Genomic DNA, 27,952 nt, shown 5'->3' with positions numbered 1-27,952 from the left:
ACAAAGGGAAGTGACTTTCTCATGGGAGTCAGCATTGTTAAAACAGCTGTAAATGTTTTCAGCACATCTGTTTATGGTTCAGTCTCTGTTTCAGTCTTCACAAACATGTCGCTAAAATTCCTAATAAGGGAAGCCTCAGTTGGAGGAAGGAGTAAATAGCAATTGTCATGGTTTGTACCACTTTATGTAAAAATTCACAGTCATTAGCTTCATGATTCACACATAATTGGAAAAGATGAAAACAACTGCCAAACATGGCTTAAAATATACTAGATGTCCACAGAGTTTCCCTAAGTTACAATTATGTGTTATTGAGCTGAAAAATGCAAAAGACAGAGGAACTCGCATATAAATGCATCTTTACCTGGTTCTGATTTCAGTAACAAAGCAAAAGTCACTAAGAGTGCAGTATCCCCACCAAATGGTGCCAGAAGAACCAAACACATTTTATTAACACCCAGCATTTTTGTTCCCAGGCTAGATATTTGGGCTCCAGCAGTCAGCGCTCTTTTGTGCTATGTCCACAATGATGTTTATGAGAGACTTGGAACAATGTATGAGTGTCACTTTGCAGATCAGACCCTTTGGTCTCTTGTGCACTCAGAGGACAATGAACTCTGCTGCCATTTCCAAGCTTTCAAAAAAGAACAGGGGGCAGATTGGCTATATGAGTCAATCCACAGAGCTGGCTGAAAGGATATCAGGGCCTCCAGTGGCATACATTGTTTCAGTGTTGGGGTAGATGGAAGGAGAAAGAGTGTATGCATCAAAATGGGAAAACTGACAAGCTGGAATTTTGATTGTATATCGGGGTAGGCAACCCCTGGCACCGGTGCCAGAGCATGAGAAGGCATTTTGCTTAGCATGCATGCCTCAGGGTGGACAGTGGGGAAAGGGCTGGGGCTGCATTGCCACAACAAGGATTGGGCCCTCATGGCTCCCCAGCTGTCTACCCCTGGCATGCTAACATCTTCAAGTTGAGGTTGTGGGTGTTTTTGGCACACTGCCCAAAAACATTGCCCACCCCTGTTGTATATCAATCAGCAAAAATGTTAGAGGTAGGGGAAATTACTTTAATGTTTGACATTGTTTTCAATTTCTAAAGTGCTAATGTTCAGCGAAGTGCACAACAATTAAAACTTTTACAGGCAAAAACAGAGGGAGCTGGTACTCTGGATAAGTACAAATAACCACACAACAAAGTTGTCCACTTTCTTTGTGACACTCAAATATATCCAAACACATTGCTAATACACACACACTCTATATTTACACATGCTGTCTATATACATACACGTTTGACTGCTCTGCAACATTTTAATCCTCAGCCTTTATGGGGTCTCTCCCCTGTTTTATGCATATATTTCTACAGCATCTCTGGCCATGAGCTTAAAACACAAACAGCCCCTACAGTGACTGCACTTTGCTTGACACTGGGCTGCCTGTTACTGGTTTTCTCCCTGAACTTGCTAGTCTGGAAGCACTGCCTCCACCATGTCTAGATTGAGTGTAGGTTCATTTCTGAAACCGGACCAAACACTAAACAAGTTAATGAATGAAGACAAGTGCAGAGTCCATGCTCTTCTGTATCCAGACAACTTTAGAATTTGCTCATCCCAACAGTCACGCTTGTTCTGCAGTCAGCTTTGCCGTTCAGTGTGTCACAAATGGTCTCACAGTCCCCATTGCTGGAGGCCTGGCTGCCAGCAGCGATGTGTCCATTATGCTCTGTTAGGAGCTTGAAGGTGAAGAGATGACATGAGTCCTTTTGCCTGCTGCCTTCCTCGAGGGGGTTCAGGAAAGCACTGGAGCTCTTCCACTCCTGAAATGTGCACATTTCTGTGTGCGGGCAGGTGACTTTGCTCAGGTAGTGTGGGCTTGGAGTGGCTGAGGATAACGTCCTCTGACTTCCACTTAGGAAGCTCCCACCATCTTCCAGTGAGTCCTTGCGAGAGTGTTCAAAGGAGCCTCGGTTCCAGGTCCTGTAGTTGTAGGTCCACCAGCCTAGCCGCTTCCGCTGGTGACACTGGCACTTCAGGATTCGTATGAAAGCCCTCTTGAACTCCTTGCTTGAGCAGGGGTAAATAATTGGATTCAAGCAGCTGTTGAAGTAGCCAAGCCAAAATATTACCTTGAAGAGCGTTTCAGGAGGCTTGAGTACAGAAAACATAGACCCTGGGGGGAGAAACAAGAAGAGACAATATCTGAGATAACTGTTCCTGCCTGGTTTTAATAAAATAGAGGAAAATTAATTAATGACATTCTTGGAGGTTCCTTCCAGGATATGTTTGCTAAAGATACATATTGCTTGCTGCTACAGTTAAATCCTCCAGCAAATCAAGAGAGTCTAAAGTGGGTATTCTTAATATTTCTAAGGGGGGAGGAGGGCTCTATAATTAACTTTTTTAAGGAATAAAAGACTAGGGTTTTTTTAAATCCATTAAAAGGAAACAAGAGAACAAACTCGATTTTGTTATTAAAATTTTAGTGTAGTGCTGTTGGCCTCCAATCAGAGTTCAACTGAACTAGGAGCTGTATATGTATATAACAAAGAGATTATCCCTATTGGGAAGTGCTTTCGTAGGTCATTTTTAGTTGAGAAAGACCTTTCTATACTAAAAAGTTGCTCTTGCACTTCTCATGAGAGAGGATGATATTCGTGTGCCATCAGAATTTGGCATTTCCACATACTTTCTCTGGCAGCCTCTAAGATGGAGATCTTATTCTGCCCAGAAAACGTCCATTTTGTATAGGTTATTAGGGCCACCATTAGCAAGACACACAAAATCTGCTTAAGCCTAAAATCGACTACCAACCATACAGACCAGTAGCTCTCAACAGTTCATGAAAACTTTCCTCTCCATTTATAATCACATAATTTCTCTGCAACAAATACAGCAGCTGCTTACACGGGGAATTTATAGTAGAAAAAAATGTAATGTCCTTTTAGCTGTAAAAAATGAAATGTAGCAGCTTAATTTAGCAACACTGAGCATTCTGAAAGAATGTCTAAAGTCTCTAGTTACAGTAACATGGACCCAACTGACATTTCTAGCTGGGGCAACCAAAGAAGGGAGCTTCAGTGTGGGAGCTTCATTTCAGGAACTAGAATTAAACTGTAGGATATTTTAAAAAAATGGAAGAAAGTATATTAACTTGAGTGTTAAGTCTCTGAGAACAGTGGCCATGCATGCTGAAGTGGTTTCAGCAATGAAAGCTGCTGAGTCAATAAAAGCTATCGGAATGCCTTATTGGGGCAAAAGTTGATTCTAGCCTAGGCATATTTCCCATGTATCACAGCAATGTAGAGACTGTGGCCTGGGCCACACAATCACACAAAACCTTGGTGAGTGGACTCAGATCCATGTTATAAAGTTAGGAAAAGAGCTCTAACAGGTTGATAAACATAACTGTTGCTTTTCCATAACAGCACTGAAGACCTGAAGCTAATTACAAAGGACAAAGGGAGGTAAGCATATGTAACACTTCATGCTTCATCCTGTCCTCCTTGGTGTACCAGATAGCATGGTCAGCCTGGTACAGAAGAGGGAACAATGTGCTATTATTGGCCAACTGAAAGTTACTTCCTTGCTCTCCTTGGAGCAATGGAAAGCCAGAAAAGAAAGCACATCTCTGGAATCATACGGCATCTTTACATGTGCTCCAGGGGTGAAAGAGGGCACTTTAATTAGAGTGGCTTTCAGGAGCTCACAGCATCTTGTGTATTCAGCATCCTCACTCTTTGAAATGATGGCAGGAGCACTTTAACTACAGCTTGTTTGATGAACTGTAGCTAAAGCACTCCCGTGCTCATTTTGAAGTGCAGGGATGCCGAATACACGAGACGCTGAGGCTGCTAGAGCATGCTAATTAGCGCACTCCTATTAATCAAGTCTGCTGTGATGCACTGTAATTACAGCTTGTTGGAGCAGGCATCCTGCATGTCTGCAGGTAGCCATAGTTCCTTTCCAAGACTGCTAACTGGAAGATGCAGTAACATGTTATATACTTCTGTTGTCTAGAAGTAAAGTGACAATCTAGCCTTGTGAATGTAAGCAAAGTTTAAAATGTACACAGCATTTTGTTTGTACCTTTTGCCCTGAGCTGAATTTCAACCACTGGGCAGTACTAGGGATCGTATAGGCTTTACAAAACAGGGAACATCTGCACAAGATGCTGACTGGACAGTAGCCGAATATTACTGCACAGAACTGTAGTGCATCACAGCACTAACAGAACTAATATGCTACTGCAAAGTAGTATTAGACTATTGGGCAGTAGCATCACTTAAAAGATATTCGCTGGTGCTACTGTGCAGCAACTCTGGTTACTGAGCATTTATTTAGTGCTTGCTTATACAAATACTAAATAAATGTGCAGTAACCACTGCACCATAGCGTCTTGTGTAGGTGCGCTGATAGTCTATAACAACTTTGCTACCCCTAGTCATCTGCAGGTGTCCACAGATTCATTCCACCTGATAAAGCTCCTGAGTCTTGGCCTGATTTGGTACTGCAGAAAGAGAGGAGTGCAACAGAGTCTAATACTGGGAAAGCTGTGAAATATGTCTGATAGTTTTCCAGCAGACACATCAAAGTACTGCAAACACTTAAACTCTGCCTGCTTAGAGTTAAGTACTTTTTAATGAAAGATTCAACAAACATTCATGTGCTTCTAGGGAATAAACTATTAAAAGGGTGTCAACTTCTTATAAATTTTAGTGGAAGTTGATCCAAACTTATAATATGAGCCAGTATGAACAATATGCTCCAAGTCCTCCCACATGCCCAGTTGCAAACTCTTTAAGGATTAATTTTTAAAGTAATAATTAGAAATATTTTCTTTTGGATTTGGAGAAAAATGCCTTGTGATTTGAATGAGCAAGTGCAAATAGAAAAGCTGATTAAATGGAAGAATTGTATTGGAGCTCATACTCATAAATCCCTTTTGTTTTCTACAATTCATTCATAATACAGATGAACCTACAATAATTTGTAATACCAATGAAAGGGGTGAAAAGTACATACTATATTTTTCTTGTAGGCTCTGTATAAATATTGGCTATTCTTTTCCAGTTCTGCAAAGAGATTAGCTATTTGTCATGTTGTAAAAGTCCAGAATCTAGAGTATATTTCTCCATTGGATTTTAATGCTTTTGGGCATGGCACAGTTTGGACATAATGCATTTGACAGCATCCTTTTCAGTAATAATAATAAAAAAGAATTAAGGATGGAAGTCTGTTGAAAGATTGTTCTGGACCTGCCTATGGATGAATAAAGCATGGTAAATTCCACAGAAGAAATGAACAGCTAACGTACAAGGGAAAGGTAAATGGGATGTGTTTTTGGATGTTGCCTTGCGTACGAATGTATGCTGCTGCATGAAGGTCAAATACACTTGACAAATAGAAACCTAAAAAAATGAGTAATCTTTGTAAGCAGCCCCCAGAAATGTACATTGTATATAATTAAGAAAGAAAGGTAATAGGTTTATGTCTGTCTCTTTCTTTTAGAACGATGTAGTTTTCAAATGTTCACAGCTGAAAATTTCCAGCACTCCATTTCTCTTATGTAAAAGGGCAACTTTGCAAAAGAGCATGGCATTACTTCACAACATCCCAGACTCAAGGAGCTACCATATGTTCAGTCCTGATTCTTGAATGTCACCGAGTCTTGATCAATTAGTTAAAAAAGCTCCAAAACAACTACCAGCCTACCCACAAGTGGACGCTTGATAGTGAAGATCCCAAAACATCCATTTGGAAAGCTGGGGTTTGGACTTAAAAATAATTTATGCAGCTACGCTGATACATATTTCTCTGGCTTTCTGAGGATGAAGTGGTGGTTCATTCAACAAGGGAACCTCCTTTGAGTTACTGAATTATGGAACTTTGTGCTTGTTTTTATTAAGATTATGAATTATTCCCTCAGCAACTCAAGCCTCATATATATGAATTTTAAATGCTACTGAATTTCACTTGTGTTTGCTGCAGTATTACCTCCTAGTTTTAAGAACATATTAGATGTTGGGATAATCAGCAAAGAGAGAAGTTATTACACCGAAGGAGAATTAATGAAGAAGCATAATCTCTTTGCTCTCTTTCCTCTGTTGGTCATCTCAAAGTGTATCATCATCCACTTTTTCCCAGCGGAGAATCACAGAGAAGTGAAGTGACTTGTTCAAGGATGCACAGCAGGTCAGCAACAGAATCAGGAACAGAACACTAGTTATGTTTCCTAGGGGTTCTCGACACGCGCAGGTAAAGGTGCAGTGGGACTTAATGCGTGATCCACACAATTCTGCCTCCCGCCACGCCATACATGCATGGCAGGAGGTATGATTGTAAGATTGTGCACCAGACCTCACCATGCCTTATTGCCGGTGCAGGGGGAGCCCAATCCCAGGCTCCCCCTCCATCAGCAAGAAGCAAGCTCCTGTGTCTAGGAACTCTCTCAGCTGAGGAGCTCCCAGCCATGCTGGCATCCCATGAATCCCTGTAGCTGGGAGACGCAGCTGCTGAGAACTCCCAGCCAAGGAGCACCTCCAGGGCTGGGACATCACTTCAGCTGTGCTCTCCCAGCCTTGGAGGTTTGTGGACACCCCTAGGACTGGGAGATCACAGATCACAGCTACTGTGCTCTCCCAGTTGCAGAGGCATACCATGCATCCGTGTAGCTAGGAAATCACAGCTGCCAGGACCAAGAGTCCCACAGCTGCAGATGATGGGTCCTGGCAGCAGCAGGGTGTTGCCATGGATCCCAGCACTGTGGGGTGCTGCCAGGAGCAGCATCTGCAGCTGTGTAACACTGAGTCCTGGCACACATGAGATGCTGCTGAGACACAGAGTCTGCGGCGACCAGGTGCTGCCAGGCTGAGAGTCCCCTCAGCTGACAGTGCTCCCAGCTACAGGGGAGAGACTCTGCTATATATTTAAATTAAGCTAGATAGCAACCAGCTATAAAGTTAGTACATATTTTTGAGGTCTAATTTTATAGTTCGTTGGACCTTTTTATTATGTGATAGGTACTTTGCACATGTAGCTGCATTGGTGATGCGTAGGGGTTGCATGTGGGGGCACATGCACCCCCTGAGCTTGGCAGTGCACCCCCTACGAAAAGCGTTGTCGATGCTGCCAGTGGCAACTGCGGATGGTCGTCACTCGCAACCCCCCCGCCCTTGCTGCCAACACCGCTGGCAGCATCTGTGAGCAGTCCCCAGTCACCACTGGCTTGCACCAGTGCTGCCAACGGTGTCTGCAGGTGGTTGCTGAACACCCGTCAGTGCTTGCTACACCCTTCCCACTGCTGACACCACTGCGGCTGCCTGAGAGAGCTCCCCACTCTGCCCGCCCCCCACCGCCGACACTGCTGCAGCTGCCTGTGGGAGCTCCCCACTCACAGCCGCCATGTCCCCACCGCCAACACCACTGCCATCTACAGGTGTTTGCCATGCCCCCCCAAACCTCCGGGGGCACATGGCGTTCATGGGTAGCTGGTTTCAGTTGAATGCACAATACCCGTAACGTGGAGTGGGCCCTAAAGCCAGTGTCTTATATCACATTATGCAATCCATAAGGCTTACAACAGTATGTGACATAGGTCTGAATTCCACAAAGCAGAGTTGAGGTTATTTCCTGAAATTAACAGAAACTGATCACTTCGTAGTCAGACTTTCTTTTATGGTGAAACTTCTTTCTGCCCCCTGACTAACTGCCTAACACGGTTTCCATCATCAAGACATTTTATTTCACTGGAAATATTTTATGACTTAATTTATTGCAACCTAGCAAGTTTTACAGTTGCAATATTGCAGGCCCACTGATAATCTGTTTTTCATTTAACCTACCCTTTATTTAGGCTGAGGACTAGTTGTTGAAACAAACCTGGAATCTATTATGCAATTATTTCTCCGTGCCAGTGGTTCTCAACCTATTTAGACTCACAACACCCTTCATTAGATTCAAGGCACCCTCCATAACTTTTCTGAATTGAGTCCATTTCTAAAACCTAATTTATTTATTACAGTGCTTACCTCTTTGCAGAGGGGTTGGGGAATGGCCAGGCAGGGACAAGCCTGAGCCTAAGCTTATCTGCTTATATCCTTACACCTGTGTTATTTCTTCACACATCAGTAGCTCTCTGCAAAGGATTTTGTGACACCCCAAGGTGCCCAGCACCTAGTTGAGAACCACCGCTCTGTGTATCTTTTGTTCCAATCAGGGCTTTTTTAAAAGTTTCTAAGGTTGCACATTTCTATGCCTCTTTGATATACAGAATCCCTAATAAAAGCAATTTTCTTCAAAGAGAGAAAGTAGAGTCTGTTTTTTTGTTATTAGGAAGATTAGCTTGATAGATACCACTCTGCACAGCTGGCCTTAGGGAAAATGGTGCTCTGGGCAAACTTGAATTTTGTCCTGGCCCCCCCTTCCCTCAACGCCCCTCCCCCAATTTCAGAAATAAAGCTGTAATCGCAAATATTTTTTATAATTTACTAAGAAAATGCAAAAGAGGAAATGCCACAAAATTAAATACAATTCAATTTTATCTAAATAATAAATGTCATAAACATAAGATTGTAGCTGTCGCAAATGTCAACCTTTAAATCAAACAGTAAACTAATAAATCATGGTAAATAAAAAGCTTTGTTCACCAAGATTCCAAGACTCAGAAGATAACTCGGCATGTGTTTGTTTCTGCAAACTCTAATATTGCCTGTAACAGGTCTATATTTTGAGCCACAGCATTCTCGACAGATAGGATGGCTAGTGGCCACCAAAGATGGCCAGTTATCTCCCATGGCTTGATTGTAAATATATTTTTATGAGCACTTCAAGAAGCTCCACTTGCTTCTCGCCACCCACACAGGCATGATTAACAGGATTTTGAGCGCTATCCATGTGTCTGGGAGGCTGTTATGGAGTTCATTGTTGTAAATAAATTGTAGAACTTCCTGAGGTGCACTACAGTCCATTGGAAGTAGACTTCGGAGATAGCCACGTTCTTTGTACAGGTTGATGATGTTAATGTCAGAGCTGTCTTTATATGTCAATACACAATGAAGGTCCTTACAGTGTTTCTTCAAAGATTCTTTGTCAGGGTGTCATGTCATGTTATATAGAAAGTTCCAAAGGTTGACATGTTGATTTATTTGCTCAAGTTGCTCTTCCATGGATACTCTCACTGTGTCTATAAGCTGGTTGAAAAACTCAAATTTGAAGCTGGCTTTTGGATTGCTAAATATTTCATCTTCACATTCGAAGCTGAATTGACGTTTTTTACGACGAATGCGTGGGGCTGGTTTAATCACTAGATCAACATCAAAGTTACACAATTATCCTGTTTTACCCTTTACTTTGCTTTGACCCATGTTCAGCTGGAATTTAAATGACTAGTTGACTTTTCACACTGCAAGAGAATCTGAGAGATGTCCTTCCAGTCATTCAACCCCTCAAATGCTAGGGATGATTTTGGATTCAAGTTGAAGAGCTTGCAGCAGAAACAGAAAACCTTGTCAGTGAACTCTGAGGAAAGCAGCTGGTGCCGCTTCAGAACTTTACCATTTTCCAGATTTCTGTATAAAACCATCATAGAAAAATGGTGATTCTGCTCTTCCAGAAAAAAAAAATCTATGTAGACCATTGATCTCTAGCAGATCTTGAATTTTGGGCATTAGATTGGGCCATAAAGCAAGAAATGGCATTGCTAACATGTATAATGGGAATCATTTAATCTCTATCGCTAGTGGCATCATCATTATTCTGGTCTGAATTAAGACTTTACATTTCATTTGGGTCTCTTCGTTTTTCTTGTGATGATTTTTGAAGTTGAGTTGTGGATCATCTATGCATTTTTCATCTGATGTGACTGTCTCGTTAGTACTGCATGGGTTGCCTTTAACTGTTTTCAAGTCTTTTTTCATCATGTCTGCGTCTTTTTTCACTTCAGTAATTAAGTGAGCTTTTTGTTTTCTTTTCTGCACCCCAGATATCCTCTTTCTAGGTATTTGTAACATTTTGTCTCCCTCCAAATTAAAAATTAAAATGAGAGTCCTAGCATACCCTTGCACATGCTTGCACTCACTTGCACACCTTTGCGTACATACCCTGGCACATGCTTGCACATGCTTGAACACCCTTGCACACACTTGCACATGCTTGCATGGGTCATGGCTGGTGAAAATGAAGTGTCCCTGCATTGGCCCCACTCCTGTGGCCACTGTTGACCCCAAATAGCTGCCTCCCTCCTCCGGGTGGTTTCATAGTTTCATAGTTGGTGGGGTCAGAAGGGACCTGAGCAGATCATCAAGTCTGACCCCCTGCTGTGGTGCAGTTCTGGTATGTATTACTATTCAGACATCTAAGGGAGTTAATGGCCCATTAATGACCCATTGTTCTTTATTTATAGGTGTTAACAATCATCTCCCTTAGCTACCAGAAGTGCACCTGCCACCTTGCCAATGCCTCTGCTTGCAGAGCTGCACTATGCAACCAGAGGTCCCCTGGCCAGGGCACCCTGGCCAGTTGCCTATGCCACCCACCCCTAAGGTTAGTTCTGACTGCATACAACATACTTAAAGCTATGATCTGGGCACAAGTTTATCCACTATTGTATATCACTCTGTTGCCACTCAGCCTACAATAAAGATATGAAAAATATTTTGGTTAACCTGTAGATTTTTAAGATCACCCCTTTTCCTCTCCCTCTTCTTGGAACTAACCACAATTATGTGCAAATGCTTTAACTCACAATTAACCTGCCAGAAGAAAGCAATAGTGAGTAGTTTGGTACCTTGATAAAATAATAAAACGAATCCTACCAAGTACAGTCCCTGAACATCAAATGAATATTTCCTGTTCCAATCTCCAGCTATTTTCCCATTGCAGTCTGATAAACAGATTAAATGTTTCTGTGTGTGGATTTAGATTGTCTTCCCAAATAGCTGAAAAATGTTGACTGTAATTATCTTGTCTGTGATTTATTTGCGATGGGGGAACTCAGAACGACTCCCTCACTCTAAACTATCTGTTTCCTGGTGCTTCATGCTCAATAACTTCCCAGGCAGGGAAAGCATGCTTTTTCTTGTGTGTGTGTGTGTGTGTGTGTCAATGATTTGCGTTGTTATTCACTAAATAGAGCATTGCCAGCTGTTTACCTCTTCTGCAGTTTTGACACCTTTGTGTTGCTTTACCGTTTTTGCAAATCTCAGTTTTAGTAGAAGTTCAGAGCATGAAATATTCCAGAAATCCAGTCAGCCCGATCAGGCTTGATGGTCTTTTGAATATGAATCTACTCAACTGTGTATACCAGACATGACAGACCTATTTGGTTTGCAGCTAGATCGAGCGACCGTGACTAACATAATAAGGAATTAAAAAGTATTTTGTCTAGTGCAAGATAATTTAATCCAGGGTGTGATTAGTGTTTAAAGCAGTGTTAATGAAATCTTTAGTACATTAAACCTATATAAGTCTCCCCAATGCTATTAGAGACGATTATGGGAAACAATTTACTGTTTTAGCTCATCATTACGTATTTTGTAGCATATAAGCCAAGTGTATCATGGGGTCATGGAAATTAACATCTTACTTGTACTAGAGCAATTACTACCTAGTCTGGGCCTGATCCTGGGAATGCTGCAAAGTACTGAAAACCTCATAAGAGCAAGCCCTAAATTACTTCTTTGTTATGCTCAACAACTTCTACAGAAGCAAGCTCAGCTTCTCATAATGGCTCCGGTCTTCCCATTAATACACATCAATGATTTTATTAGTATAAGTAGGATTTTGCCTGAGTAAGGACTGCAGGACTAGCTATGACATCCAAAATATACCTCTTTGTCTTTTTTCCTTGTTTTATTATCTTATAGGTGTTTTTTCCCTATAAAGCACACAAAATAATTCAGGGCACACAATAAATTCTTTGGCATTTAGATGTAGACTAAAACTTTGGGAGAAAAACAGCCTCCAAAATTTGGAAAGTTTGCACAAAGTTTGTGGCCAGTTGCATCACTCTAAACTCCTGAATCTGAGCACTTTGAAACACTTTTGCATTGAAGACTACTACAGAAACCAAATCCAGAGTCTATAGAATATATGGGAGTCCTTGTATGTCTTGAGAAAGCCTTGCACTGACGTCAGTGGGCTCTGGTTCTAGCTTTAAAGTATCAAAGTATACAGTGGACAGATTCTTTAGATTGGCCACTTCATCTTATCTTTACTTGAGGAAGTTTATCACATGCAGACCTCTACAAAGGAGGCGCACATACTGTGCTCTTCCATATTGTTTTAATTTTGTTCTTTTTTACTTTCCTTTAATCTAAAATAAAAGCAACCCACTTTAAAAATGTCCAAATCTCTTTGCAGATAGAACAACAATACTGGTCAGCTTTAAAGCTGCTGGTGCACAGTCATTGCTGTTCAGACTCATTGATAGCTTGGGCTATTTTAGGAAATGCTAGGTGTATAACATTACTCCTGTTGCTATGTATGCCACATTAAATTAATAATTTGGGGGTATTTTCAAAGTCAGTGATCATTCCAGGGAAACAGTTAAAATTTTTTGTGTGTCTGTTGTAAATTTAACCAGTACATTTCTATTAGGAGAATGTCTTTGAGTGACATGTCTGCTCCAGGTATTAGATCAATTCACAGCAGCTTATATGGTTTTGATATCTTCTACTTCGATCCATCAGAAAGACAGCAACCCTAAGATGCTTTATCTAAGTACAAAGAATCTGTAATAGTTGTGATCCTTTAGGTCTAATTGGTATGTTTGTGGTTCTTGTTCTCATTTTTGCAAGAAATAAACTAAGCATAAAATATGAGACCAGCCAAACTAAATAAAAAGCCCTACCTTAAGAAGGAATAACCCCCCGCCAAAAAAATGGGGAGGGGGCAGGGGGAAGAGGAGCCAGAGAATTCATGAAACCCATGAGGAACTATTATAGATTTTACATGAAAGGTGCTTAGGTTCTGGGTGGATGGCAATAGTTTGAATTGCTCAGATGAAATGTAAGATAAGATCAGAGCTGACTTAGGGTTGTGTAGGGCCCAGGCCATATCAAGCTGTGTGGGGCCTGTGTGGCGGGGGTAGCAAGCGGCCAGAGCAAGGAGCTAGTGGTGTGCTGCTGCAGCAGCCACCGGGGCCTGTATGGCACTGTCCATGGGACCCCACAAAGTGTGGGCCTGGGGCAGTCACCCTGATTTCCCCCTGTCCCCCCCCCCCATCTCCAGGCATGGCTCTGGACAAGATGCATGCTAAGAAAAAGCTTTTTAAGTTGGCTTTGTTAAGACAGTTGCCAGCTTATTCCATTTCCATTCATACAGATGGACATAAATAACTATGAATAAATGACCAGCATCTCCCAGTCAGTCATTTGGGATCTGTCACTGGGCTCTGATTGTGGGGGTTACATTTCCTTTCATCTGGCCTTGGTGCAAGAAATATATTTTGTTTCTACTGTGATGAGACTGGGAGCCAGGCAGCTGATGTACACATTTGAATAGTGTTACAGTTGGATATAATGTGCATGTGGGCTGTCTCTATGGATGATCTCTGAATATAGGTTTCCAGGAAAAGCCCATGTATTTTTCATTTTCCTCTGACCAATCAGAGGAAATGGTAAACTGTTATATCTCTAATTATCCAAGTTTTCGTCTTTTCCTTTCATTACTCTCTTCACCATCCCATGATTTTTCTTTCTTCTTATATTTTTGTCAACTTTATACTATTGTTTTTTCCTCTTTCCATTTTAGCATTTATTTCTTATCTCTCCTTTCTCCATCTCATAGAATTTGTCTCATCTTCCTTGTTTTCACTTTTGTAATCATCCTTTCTACTTCACAGTGTTATGATTTTCCATTAACCAAGCATCCAATTTAATTACACATTTAAATTATATTAAACACATAAGCTAATTACCCATTGTTCTCAAACAGGGAGCCAGGGGACACTGGGGTTCTGCTAGGTCCTTTGAAGGATGTCCCTAGGTGTGAGGAGGTAAGCAAATAAGCTAAGCAGATAACTGCAGACTCATGCTTGTCCCTCCCTGAACAATTCCCCATCTCCGCTGCCCAGCCCCTCTGCAAGAAGGTAAGCCCTGTAATACATAAATTAGCTTTTGAAAGTGGGTACCACTGACCTGATAAAAGTTAGGGAGGGGTGCTTCAGGTCCAAAGGGTCTTGGATTGAGGTGCCTTGAGTCCAATAAGTTTGAGAACTACTCTTCTAGTAGAAGTATCTGGTGTGTCCCACTCAAGAAATATTTGAGACTCAGCATTCAAGGCCAATCATTTGCCATTTTAACAGCTCTGTGCCCAAATAGTAGTGTTTCAGTGGATGAATTTTAGAATTTTAGATTCTCCTGAGCAATCCTTTTTAAATTTAAAGAAAGTGACTAGAAACTTATCTACATTTGGTTCCACACATTGGAATCAAATAAGAGAAGAGTCTGATTTTTTTCCATTTCCAGGAACAAATAGGACATTTGTTTGTACTAAAAGAGGGGGATCATCTGGATTTGTTTCCATTGCTTGCCACATGGCAATTGCCACTCTGATGATAATGAACTATGTAAGATGAAATACAATATGAAAAGGTCTAACTGGTTAGTTTTTCATACTTTGATTTTTTTTTAAATTAAATACAATTAAACAATAATATTTAGTAACTGCAGGCTATGCTTAGTTTTGGCTGAATGAATGATGAAGTGTCAGAAGTTTAAAACACTAAGTGGGTATATGCCTGTCACAGACCTAAGACTAGTTGAGGATTGACATACTACTTGTTCTGAGTGTGAATGTTAGATGCCATCAGTGCCATGCTTCTCTCAAGCATATCAGTGCCTGGGACTGCCCTTTAACATTGGAAAAACAAAGGTGCTTCTCCAACCTACTCTGGGCCAATCAACTCCCCCAGCAAAGATCCTCACCGACAGACAGGAGCTGGGCAATGTTGAATACTTTGCATACCTTGGCAGCCATCTCTTAAAGAAGGAGAAGGCCAACATCTACAAGGAGATGCAGTATAAGATCTGATATCAGACTAGAATCCTAGTATCTTTTACATTTATCTTCTCTACTTACTGTCTACTTACTGACTTATACTGCTCTCATCCTGGGGGCTAGCTAATAGCTTATAACACTGTTGTCATAATGCCATTTTTAGCAGAACTTGGCTTTCTGGGGTTTGAAAGTCAGTTTCCTACCTGTGCAAAAGTATTAATCAATGTAGAAATAAGAAATTAAATCAATATGGCAGCTGTTTAGGGGCGAAAGTGCAGATGCTGCATGTGTGTGGTTAATGAGATTCTTGTTACAGAAGTGATAATCCTGTACACTGGCTATGCCAGAACTATTGTAAGCACCAAATTTATTGAATGCAGGAAGTCCACATTGGACTTTTGTGTTAGTTTACTGCTGTCCTTGTTAGAATGTACTTAGCCAAGTCAGCATGCCAAGGTTTTAAAGCTAATTGGATTCCTAAAGCTTCTGATTTTGTGCTTCCAACAGTCATTGTTTGTTTACATTCCTCTAACCTTATTTAAAATAGGAAAAAACAATGTTATACAAACATTGTAGGATGAAATAGAATATAAAATTTGTGGATGACCATGCTGGGAGTGGTAGCAAGCACTTTGGAGAACAAGATTAGAGTTAAAAATGGTCTTGATAAACTGGAGAAATGGTCTAATAATCAACAAAGTAAAATGTAATAGACAAATGCAAAACAATGCTTGTTGGAGGAAAAATCAGTTGCACAAATACAAAATGGGGACTACCTTTCTAGGAGCAATACTGCAGACCAGTGCTTGGAAGTTCTTGTGTACAATGAACAGAAGATGGGTAAATGTGATGCTGTTCCAAAAGGCAAATCTCAAGCAGTGTTGTAAGACAAGAGAGATGCTTATTTCATTCAATTCTGGGGAGGTCTCATCTAAAGAACTGTGTCCAATTTTGGGCACTGCAGACTAAGAAAGCTGTATAAAAATAGAGAAAAAGAAGACAGTAGAGAGAATTATAAGAGTTTTGGACAACATGTTATATGAAGACAGGTTGAAAGAATTGGATTTGTTTTCTATAGACCAATGGAGATTGAGGGAAGATATGATGTCTTCTTATACGTAGAAGCTTGTTACAAAGAGTACCATGATTAATGATTGTCTATAACCACTGAGTGTAGGATAGGAAATAATCATCTTAATTTGATGGAAAGATTGAGGTTAATTACTAGGAAAACCTTTCTAACTAGAAGGATAGCTTAAACAATGAAACAACTTAGCTAAGGAAGTTGTAAAATCTTGTGCCAGAAGTTTTTAAGACCTGCTCTATGCCCTTCCCAAGTGTCACTCTGATCCTCTTCTCCTGCCCAATCTGTTGCTCTACCTTCTGCTCCTCGCCCTATTTGTAGCTGTCCTGTCCCTAATCTGTCACATGCCACACAGAGAGGCTGTCAATAACATGTAGCACTGCTGCTGCATGTTGGCCACCACAGATGGTGGAAGAGGGGGCTAAAGGGGCTCAGCCCCCACAAACGCAGGGCAGCAGGTACGGCCACAGGGCAGCCCAGCCACAGACCACTGCTGCAAGGGGGGAGAGGCAGGCAGGTAAGTTTTTTTAAATCTGTTTTTTTTTTATGACTGCCTGGGCTGGGGGGGGGTATAGATTGAGACCCCCACAGTGCAGGCGGGAGTAGGGTAGGAGCAGGTGGGAATCATTTACCCCAGCCCCTGCCCCACTCCCTACTGTACTGTGGGGATTGCCTCATGACCTGGCCCAGTTGGGGCCCCATTCATGGCCAGGTCATGGGATATTCAGAGCCCAGCAGCTCCTCCAGAGGAGCGGTGCCAGTGAGCCAAGGGAGGGGGTATGTGGCCCTCTGATATTTGCATGGGGCAAAGGCAGGCTGCACCTGAGAGCTGGGCTCTGCTCCCTGCCTCTGCACCTCGCTGCCACTGCTTTGAAAGCAGCGTGGTGTGGTGCCATGTGTGTCCCATCGCTGGGCAGGCCGGGTAGCAAGGCATGTGGCACCAAATTGCACTGCTTTCAAAGCAGCAGCAGCAAGGTGTGGAGGCAGGGAGCAGGCAGAGCCCAGCTTGCAGCTGCAGCCTGCCCTTGCCCTATGCAAAGATCAGGGGGCCACATGCCCCCTCTTGGCTCCCCTGCATTGTGTGCAGCAGCAGAGGCCACCCACCCACACCCTTGGATGAGCTGCTGGGCTCCGACTGTCCCTTGACTCGGCCTGACCTGAGTGCAGCCCTGCCCCCAACACCAGGAACAGCCCAGCACAGCCCCAGCCTGCAGTGGCAGCCCACCCTGCAGGCTAGCTGCAGCACACTAATTAGCATGCTCCAGCAGACTTGATTAAATATGTCTGCTTCAATGCTCTGTAATTACTGCACGTCAGAGCAGCCTCCTAGCTCATGTACAGCCACCCTTTAACACTATATTGTCTAGGGTTGGTAAGCCTGTAAATTAACTGTATATTTTTGATTGGTCAAAGATTATAGACATTTTACAAAAAAATCTATATTTTTTGGAGCTTTCATAACAGAAATATAATCTTTTATTGTTTTCTGACATATCTCTTAATGGAAAATTTGTGCTTCTTCCATATATTATTTGGAACTATTGGCAATTTTTACAATTTTTGACTGATATTTGACTGGACAATTGACTGAACTTTACTGATGGTTTAGATACCCAGCCCTAGTATTGTCTAACCCTGCTTAGAGTAGAACCTTGTCTTCATTTTTCAGTGGTGCTAGAAATGGTTTCTATCAATGCCTTTTACTTCAGGAAGGCAAGGGAGAGTATCTGTATCTATATCTTGGATGGGCTGTGTCTTGTCACTCACTTCCTGAGTTTTTGGATTGTCTCTACAGTAACTCTACAGTAACCATCTTGACATGACAAGATTGTTATTGGTTGGAGAGGGAGCAGCAGTCAGGCCTTGCCTCACAATTCCGGCATTCTTTGATGCCTGATACTCTGTAGGTCTTCTGATGAAAGATCCTGTGATGGAAAATAGCATTTAAGTATGAAATCTGAATTTAAGAATGTTATCTAGTAAGATGCCTGCTTTAAAACTGGCACTGAAGCTTGACATTAGGAAGGATAAATGGGACCATCCTCTTTTGGTGCAGGAGAGAGAAAGAAACAGGAAACCTTTATTCTAAAACAGGGGTAGCCAAACTTTTCCAGCTGCAGGCCGGAATGACTCACCCCAGGTCAGAGGAGCATGTGTGCTAGGACGTGGCTGCCACTTGTCTCTGCAGCAGCACCTACAGCTAAAGACCTTGCACGACTAAATTCTTCCAAAGCCCCTGGCTCCAGGCCAGTTCCAGTGGTTCTATGGGCTGGATCAGGCTTATAAGCTAAAGGTTGATGACCCCTGTTCCAAAAAAAATAATCCCTTTAGAATTCTTTGTGGCCCTTCTAGAAGATTTGTAATTATCAGCAAAAACATAGGACATTTTTTGAATAGCAGGAATTCTTCCAATTCATTTCTCCCTTTTATTTACAAGCTGCCAAAACAGTTCTTTAGAAAAGCATATGGTAAAATTCCTAAAAACAAAGACATATCTCAACAGACAAACCAGCATACCTCCACCATATCCAGTGGTGATTTGTCTTAGCTGGGAATCTGGCCCATTATATTTAAAATGTCTTCCTTTGCCATTATTAAGACTTAAAGTCATGGTGTTTTTCTTTTTTAATATAAAGCTTTTGGGGATCAGTTTTGTTGCCATTAAACCATTAGGGCTAAGTACAGACAGTCAAAAAAACCTGAGGCTGAATCGATTCAATCTTCTCAGGTTAGTCTAAGATGCATAGATTGAACTGATAAGCAAGTGAACAGACATTCACTTTGATTCTGGAAATGCAGCCACATGCCTGCAGAGGCCCAGGCCAGCGCTAGGCGGTGCTAGAGAACACCTCCCTGCTCAGCTTGGGCCAAAGCTAGCCTGCCCACCCTGCAAGGTGGGGTTTGCAAGGGAGGTGGAGTGAATCTTGGTATGATGGAGGATTGTGAGTTAACTTGAATCTAAGGGGATCTGGGACAGAAGGTCAATAAACCAATTTAACCTATATCAGTTAAGTCTGATACTACATCCATCCAGGTTTATCTTAAAACAGTTTCAGTCATTTTGAAAGCAGTTTATTTGCACTGAAATTCTGTTGTGTGACACATTTGAACTGGTTTCTGATCGCTTATACCACCAGTTTATGTGTAATTTCTGTCCCTAGCCTAGGTGTTTTGCCATTGAGTTAAATGGGGACAGGAATGAGAGCTTATTTTTTGGCTAGGACAATTACAGAATTTTGCAGCTCACCAACTAGAAAGAATATGGTCAAAATCTGTGCTTGTTTTGCAAAGGATTAGCTGATTTGGGAGTATAGAAAAGCTAATCTAAGCCTGCTGACATTTCATTTATTACACTTGTTCATTTTCAAATACTGGGATTGCTTTATAAATAATGTTTTTGTTAACTTCTTTCTCTTGATTTATGGTCTAAACATTCTTTCTTGGATACCTTGAGTAGAGAATAACTCTAGTAGCAGAGCTATAGAGAGGCTATCTTGGCTTCTATTATAGATTTATATTAAAGAATTGATGACCATGGTTTTTTAATGAAATACTGCATAATATTCAAAGCACAGGCTTTTTTGGCTCAACAAAACCCTTGAAATAGATGGAATTATTTCAGTGGCCATTTGTCACAGAGTCATAGTCCAACCCCCTGCCTGAACCAGGATGATCTCTATCCAAACTACCCCAGACAACCATAATCTAAACTCTAAATAAAACTACCCCCAACCCCGATACAACACAGACCAAGCACCCTAGCCTGCCACAGGTAAAGCAGGGGAGCCATGACAGCTCATAGTCTGCTTCTATAAAATGTTGTCAATATATGCATAAGAGGTCCCAGGTAGATTGGATTAGGTTCTTTGGGCAGAAGCTATTAAACTATTTTACCCTTCTGCTTGACTTCATTTAAAGGATATATATACAAATGGTTTCATTAAAAACAACAGCTATCCCATACCATCTATACTGGCCTTTGTTATTTAGAAACTGTGCATGTGTTTAACTTAACAGTAGTAGTCTTACTGATTGTAATGAGATATGAGTAAAGTCACACATGTTTGTAAGTGCTTGCAGAATAAATATGTGCCCTTTGCCGTGCTGGGTGCTGACAGCAAATGTTCCTACTAGAAAAATCAATTATCTCCTCTTTTTTATTTTTATGTTTTGGATAGCTGTGAGACTTTGTATCGCTGCCCAGTAGCCTAATCCCTATATTCTTTGAAACTTCTGGTTCAGTAAAGCGTGGGACTTCCTAGCAATACGAATTCTGTTGAAACCCTGCCCTAGAAAATAAAATTTCCATATTATTGACCCATGTGGGTACAATTAGCATTTTTTCCTGAGTACAATTTGCATGTGCAGAAACCAGTGTCTCTGCCTTCTAATCTCTTTTAAGAATATGCAGTGATTAGTTACAACACTTATCTCTAGGTACATAGTTGCTTTAAACCATTTTCTTTATTCAAACCTTTTACAAACAGAACGCACATTCACCCTTTTGGTAGTGGTAGTTGAGGGGGGCAGGGTACTGCCATTTTAAAACCAGTCTGTGTGTGCCAAAATCCAGTTCTGTTAAGGGTTTAGACCAGTTGTGTAGGCCAAACTTCTGTTACCAGTATAGACTGGTTTCTGATTACTTATACCAGTAAAAATACAGTGTCTCTACCTGGCCTGAGTGCTTCTCTTGTCTATTTACTTCTATGTGATTATGTGTTTTGGTATTTGCCTTCCCAAATAAAAAGTATATAAAAGAAGCACGCAGCCCACTAATGTCAGCACAGTTAGGGGGTTTTGGTAAAAAGGCTTTGCTTTGAGAAGTAAATCACTGCAAGCTAGGAACTAATCACTTTGGATACAAGTCAGCCCTGTGTAGAAGACTCAGAATAGGGTTCATGTGGGATTATTTAAGTGGTGCATAGGATATGTACTGGAACAAATAATTTTGAGAACAGTGAGAGCTCTATATGTGACAAGTAGTACTGGGTTGGTATAGTAACTTCCCTTCAGTTATCCGTGACATGCATTGAACAAAGAATAGAAAGAACAATTTCTTCTTGCCAGTTGTGTTATTGACCATTGTACCAAAGAGCTGGGCTGCAACTACCAGCTCACTATATATACCTTTTTAATATGCCCAATTCTGAATAATACTTAATTGGAAATTTGAGGGCATCAGCCTTGAATAGGCAGCTTGAAGAGGGAACATATGGTCAACTGAGTTCTGGTGGTATAAGAAGAAAAGGGCTTAAAATCTTTGACGAAATGAGGACATATATATATGTGTGTGTGTGTGTGTATAAAAGACTGGAACTGAACTGAAAATTCGTGATAAAACGTGATTTCCTTAGAAGAGATGAGACCTGAACCTACATTCCATAACATTTTTATATATTTTATTGTCATTTCAAAAACCTGATAAAAAGACATGTTAAACTGTAATAAGAAGAGGTGATCACTATTATATACACTTGGAGCCAAGTCTATGAGAACTGCATTTGCTGAAACCCTTGCATCTGTGTCGACCCACTGAAGTCGAATTGCTGGATTGGTTCTGCAGGGGTTAATAAGTTTTGTGTTGCAAGCAGTGATGTGTTCCTTGCCTTGTATGTTATAGACTCTGTGTGTGTGTGCGTGTATATATATATATTCTTTGTTCAATGCTATATATATATATGTACACGCACACACACACTTTGTGGCTGGGATTGTCCAGCTTGCTACCTTAACTGAGAGCAATTATATTGAATTGTAACTTAGTAGTCCTGGTGTACCATATATAGCTGTTTCATCCTAGAAGCATTTTTTCATACAGGTAATGGCATAATGTTGGTTCTACCTTTTTTAAATTAGATAATCTAAATCACAGAATAAATTACAATTGGTCACTTTTTTCTTTTTGCAAGGCTCTAGCCTCTAGCTAAAGGTTGTCTATTTTTATTTGACATTTTTCAACAGTGGGTGTTTAAAATATTTCTGGTGCTTCTTTTAAACTGGCCAAGGTGTTTACATTTTAAAATCAAATTACCACACTCCAGTTGCCCCAACAGCATATATGCCTTTATTTAATTCATGATACCATGTCATAAATAATTTTGAAGAGCAGCATCTCTGTTTATATAGTCAATGAGTGTTTATAAACATGTGCAATAGGGATATAATATGCCTCTACATGAAACAGTGGCTGATAGCTGAATAGAAATCACTGCATATTATTCTGTTCAGAAACAGTTTTGCTGCATCATCATATATTTAGTGCTGCAGGAAGCATTATCTACAGTGGTTAGAACCAGGTCTGGGATTTGCGAGATCAAGGTTCTCTTCTTGATAATGTCTGATGTACAATCTTAACAAATCCCAGCCTCTCTGCCTAAATTGTCCTGTTTGCAGAGTGTGTGCCTTGCGATTCTTGGTTAGAATATGCAAGGTAGGTGCTAAATATTATTTTTCTTTTCTTGTTCATTTATACAAAGACTTATAGAAATACTTATTACAACAAAATATTTTTCAAGAGTTCATTTGTTCCTGTTGTGGATTCCCCACATGATGCTGTAATCCTTTGTTTGGTAGATCACAACAGGTAGCGGTGGAATTTATTGCAATGCAACAATCAAAGGATTAGCACTTCAGCTAGGAAACAAGCAGCAGGAGCTGAGGAACTTCTGTGAGATGCAGAGTTCTTATTTAAATACAAGGAGAATAATTTTTAGGCCTGTCCCAGAGTCAGTAGTAAACCTGACAGTAGTAAAGTGCCTCTCTTGCAGGGCATGATAAGCTAAATTCTGACTGAACACCAAGAGAAACTCAGGGAAGTGGAGGGAGCTGCTTTAAAAAGCTACATTGGACCAAGAGAAGAAAATGTTATGTAATTAATTCTGCATTGATGAGGACATGCCCTGGATGCCATGGTCTTTCCACCTCTGGGTTTTATGGATTTTCAAAGCAAAGCCTTGTTATTTCACTAAAACTTAGGGAACTTCCACTCCAGAACTCCTAGACATTATTTTGAAAATGTGCTTCCCATTCCATTCCAAGTATTTGGCAATAAGCAAAATACAAATTGCATTGAATACTGCCACAGTGAAAACTTTAGTCGGGTAAGATGGAAGTTTGGCATTTTGAGACATCAAAGTATATAACCATTATCATTTACAGAATGTCTTATGAAAAATATGTAATTCATGGAGGCTACAACATCCATATTCTTGCAGTTAACTAACTATTAGAATGCTACAAAGGAAGTTAGATATCAACTATTAACATATTATGATAAAATTAATATTGTCAAGTCAAGACAACACGACAGAGCTATGATTGAATACCCCCCACAAGCAAACTGTACAAAGTTATATTAAGTGATATTTTTTCTCTCTCTCCTCTCTTTTGAGTATTTATGGAATATATGTTCTTCTTTATAATCATCCTGCCTTTTTTTCATATAATTCATTCATTGATACCATGGTGACCCTATAATATGAATCTCCATACAAATCTTTATTGTAACAGATACTGGATGGTGGAATCACTGAACAAATTAAGAGAAGTAAGATAATCAGGTACAGATATAGCTTTTGTTTCTGATGATCAGAAACAATTGGAAAAAATAGAGGAGTCGTTCTTCTGAAGACTGCAGACATAGGAGGCTACATTCGTATTCTAATGTACTGATGTACCAATGTACTCTCTAAGAAAAGGAATGAATATTGATGGCAAAAGCAACCATAACTGATACGAGTGGAAGAATTTTCAGAATTATAAACTGAAACCATCCTCTTCAAATTCTGCTTCCAACAGTGCTCCCTGTTGAGAATTTACTTAGTCACCCCTCTAACAGCATCTGGGGCTCATGACAGAGAGAAAAGCTAAGCTTGGGATCCTATGACCCCAGCTGACTTCCTGCCCTTTGGGCCGGGGGCTGGACTCGATGATCTTCTGAGGTCCCTTCCAGCCCTAATGTCTATGAAATCTATGAAATAAACTGAAGTTTTGGTGAGCAGCTAAATTTCTTGCTCAAGTATGTTATGTGATGGTTCATTAACTATCTGTTGGTATTTTGGGAGGTGTGCAGAGGTGTGTGTGACAGAAATGTGGTGACATCTCAGAACTGGATCTTTTCCAATAAGTTATTGATTCCATATTTACACTGCTCTTTGTAGCTATTATTTTTAGTTGATGAAAACTGGCTGGGGAAGGCATTGGTTTCAAAGACCACATAGATTTCTGCAGGGATGTAGCTCTGCTGGGTTTAAGTCTGTCAGGGTATGACAGTAGGTTTTGCACTATTATTGTCTCTAGCTTTCTAAGCCCAGTGGGGCCAAACCAGTTTACCAGATCAGAGGGTCTTGAACCACTGAACACTACTTCCTGATATTAACCCTACCTTAAGCTGGATCATTCATTACACTATACTAAGTACCTTTATATTTATCCAAAGACTTCTACTGGCAAAATACGTATTTCCCAGATGACATGTCATTTTGTCTAGTGTTGTGAACTTTCTTTGATAAAGGAGTATGTTTGGCAAAAGGGACTGAGTTCCTATTGCCAAAGAAAACTTAACTCAGAATTTGCCTTCCCTTGTGGGCTTGTCTCATCCTTAACATTATTATTATACAAGGAATGTTTTTTAATGCATACAATTCATTTTTTGAGACAACGAGCTAGATCCCAGACTTACCAAATTTATGCCAGCACAGAATCTAGCCCAGATAGTAATGCAACTTTTTATTTCACTCCAGTAAAATTATGATGTGTCTGTGCATTTTTGAGGCAATTTAGAAACAGGATTTGCAGCCGAGGACTGTGGGTGAAAATTCTTTGACAGTTCTTAACAAATTCTTTAGCTTATCTCTGGGTTAGAAATACTTTTCTACACTAAGTAAACATGAAATTCAGCAACCAGCTGTTTTGCACCCCTGTTCATATTTAGCTTACCAAATCAATTACCTCCCATACTGGCTAACTTTTAACAGACACTCTAAAGAATAAGTTTTAGCAAGTCTGTATTATGACAATGATGCAAGATGTTGCATAACATTAAGGAGAAAAGGAGAAAAACTTCACGTGGATTTTTGGGACAAAAGGCAGGGTTGATACACACCTTTATCGAGTAACTAAACAAAGCATATATAGAGTACAAGCTTTTTGTGAACCAAAGTTCACTTCATGAGGTTCTGTGAAAGGATGCACAGAAAGCAGTCTAAGAAAGAGAGAGAAATTACCCTTGCATAAAGATTAGGTAGGATGCTTGGGAAAGCATTGTCTTAATTATTTAAAATGAAAGGAGTAGATGCTAAAGGATCCCAGTGCAATCTCTTAAAGCGCCTGATCCAAACACCATTGAAATCAACGGGGCAATTTCTGACAACTTCAGTGGGCTTTGGATCAGACCCCCTAAGGCAGGAATGCAATTATGTCACAGCATGTGGCTTCTGATATAAATTTTAAACACCTTAAAGTTATGAGGTGTTCTGATCCAGAGTTTCTGTATCAGCTTCATTTCTATACAAAAGTTTTAATTAAAATGTTACAAAATACTCTGTACCATGTTCTTAACAGCTGACAGTAAGAAAAAGCATCATATAACATTTGAATATGAAAATTCCTTGCAGGTTTAATATATAACTTTTGTTGTAGAGCACAACACAAAACTCTCTCTAAAGCTTATTTAATAAGAACACATATACATGGAACTTAAAATTCTTAAGAAAAATTAGATGCAGGTTTTATACATGAGGCATCACAGAATATATCTAAGCCATTTCTTGCAGGCTGCACAATTTGGAAAGTTTTTATATGATTGTTCAGCAAGAACAAAGTCAGGGAGAAATTATGATTATCTGTCTGTCTAGCTAACACATCCCTTAATATTTAGTTAGTATTCAACTGATTTTTGCCTGATGCTGTTATAATAAAAAAGACACCCCCCCAAACCCCAACTTACCTAGTGGGAGAGCTATGAAGAAAGGTAACCAGCACAAGATAAACATGCCGACTACAATTCCCAAGGTCTTGGCTGCCTTCTTTTCTCTAGAGAATTTAAAGAGTTTGAAAGCTATGGAGTTCCTGGGATTGTGACTCTTGGACTTGGTGCTATTTAGTGTGTCCTCATGAATGTTCTTGTAGTGAATCCTTAAAGTCAGCTCCTTGGAATCAGACATTTCTTTCATGACTCCAGCTTCCAAGTTTTTAGTTGTTCTTTTGGCTACTATGTAGACTCTACAGTACATCACCAGGATGACAATCAAAGGGATGTAAAAGGATCCCAAGGAAGAAAACAAGGCATAGAAAGGTTCTTCAGTGATGCAGCACACTTTATCATCCTTGGGTGCTGGTTCCTTCCAACCCAGAAGGGGTCCAATAGAGATTATCATGGAGAGGACCCAGACACTTAGGAGGGCCAGAATTGCTTTTCTTCTAGTTACCAAAGTTGGATATTGAAGGGAATAACGCACCCCTATATATCTATCAATAGAAATTGCGCATAGGCTTAAGATAGAAGCGGTACAGCACAGTACATCAACTGCTGCCCATATGTCACAAAATATCCTCCCGAAAGCCCAATAGCCAAGGATGTCTAGTGTAGCAGAAAATGGGAGGACAGTAAAGCTCAGCAACAAGTCTGCTATTGCAAGATTAACTATAAAATAATTTGTAGGGATTCTTAAATGCCTATTGCAAGCTACAGAGAGAATTACCAAGATATTACCTACTATAGCAAAGAGTATGAAGGCACCTAGGACAAGCCCCACAGTTATAGCCCTAGTGATATCCAAAGCAGGTAAATTCAGATTGCTTGCTGTCTGGTTTGTGTTGTTTGAAGAGAGACTCCCATTATTTAGCACAGACTCTTCCAAATATCCAGGTATTGATGAATTGTATTTGTCATCAAGGTAGGGATTCATCTTAAAAATCTTCCTCCATAGCCAGTTGTAATTGGATTCCTGGCTCAGTACGCAGAAGTGCTTAAGCTTAGGTGAAAGTTATCTCTCCACCCAAGAACTTGCTGCAAGGCAAAGTCCAGTTTCAGTTTGAGAACTCATCTCCATAGTAAACTATAAGTCACCAGCATGCAGAGCTTACACAGCGTGAAATCCTCTGAAGCCCGGCAGAAATAATAGGCTGTACAAATTTGGTTAATTTTCCATATCAATTCATTTTAACAGAACTTAGCAGACTCTTGGACTGAGCCTCAGAGCAGCCGTTTTGATCATGAGATCTCTGCAACAAAAGCCAGGTTACTATCCTCCTTTGTGCATTTGTGGCTCTGTTGGAAAGATGCCCCAGCCTAGCTGCTATGACATGCGTCTCCAAGAAGGTTTGCAAGCATTTAGGCAGCTCTGCATGGAGTGGCTGTCTTTGCTTACACTGGCTGTTCTAATGACATCACAGGAGCCCTGACACATAGCAGCACTAGAGGGCAATGCAGTTTAAGTTAAAACTTCCAAATTCAAGCTTCAAAGCTAAACAAATGGAATATATCAATCTTAATTAAAGCATTTGCCACATAGAAATCTGGATTGGAAACCTTTGAAGAAAACACTTTCATTATCTGAGAAAAATAGACTCAGTGGGATGTGGAGAAAAAGCAATTGCAGTACAAAATGATCTAGCACCCTAGGACTTCCATTCACTAAATAAATGTCTTGTAGTTTATTTTGTAATCAAAATGAATCACATGCTATTTTACAGAACTAATGATCTCCTGCTTTGTAGGGTTGAATATGTGACATTCGAAAATTCCCTGTTGATAGACAGACGTAGTATTAAAACATGAAATAGCATTGTGCATGAGCTAGTTCTCGTCTGGTGCCAAGTTTTCTCCTGTAAATCTGGGGTGGGGGAAGTATCAAATGATAAAATC

General features: G+C 40.5%; 1 protein-coding gene across 1 annotated transcript; it reads right to left on the bottom strand.

Moving 5' to 3' along the window:
- Window positions 1-242: 242 nt before the first annotated feature.
- ADRA1B (adrenoceptor alpha 1B) lies at window positions 243-27,398 on the bottom strand. The gene is made up of 2 exons (XM_090020504.1): window positions 26,033-27,398; window positions 243-2,175 (listed from the first exon to the last, which is right to left on the bottom strand). Exons 1-2 carry the CDS (start codon window positions 26,991-26,993, stop codon window positions 1,601-1,603), a joined length of 1,536 nt encoding a protein of 511 aa, XP_089876630.1. The 5' UTR covers window positions 26,994-27,398; the 3' UTR covers window positions 243-1,600.
- Between the last annotated feature and the right edge of the window lie 554 nt (window positions 27,399-27,952).

This window comes from Crocodylus siamensis, chromosome 10 (genome assembly GCF_052110815.1).
Source record: "Crocodylus siamensis isolate JL-2025a chromosome 10, ASM5211081v1, whole genome shotgun sequence".
Taxonomy (NCBI): domain Eukaryota; kingdom Metazoa; phylum Chordata; order Crocodylia; family Crocodylidae; genus Crocodylus; species Crocodylus siamensis.
The sequence above is the reverse complement of the archived record's forward strand: the minus strand, read 5'-3'. Positions and strand labels throughout refer to the sequence as shown.

Coding starts and splice junctions, on each gene's coding strand:
- ADRA1B (XM_090020504.1), bottom strand. CDS start 26,993: ATGAATCCCTACCTTGATGACAAATACAATTCATCAATACCTGGATAT. Junction 2,176..26,032: donor CTTCATAGCTCTCCCACTAG/GTAAGTTGGGGT, acceptor TTCTCCCCCCAG/GGTCTATGTTTTCTGTACTC.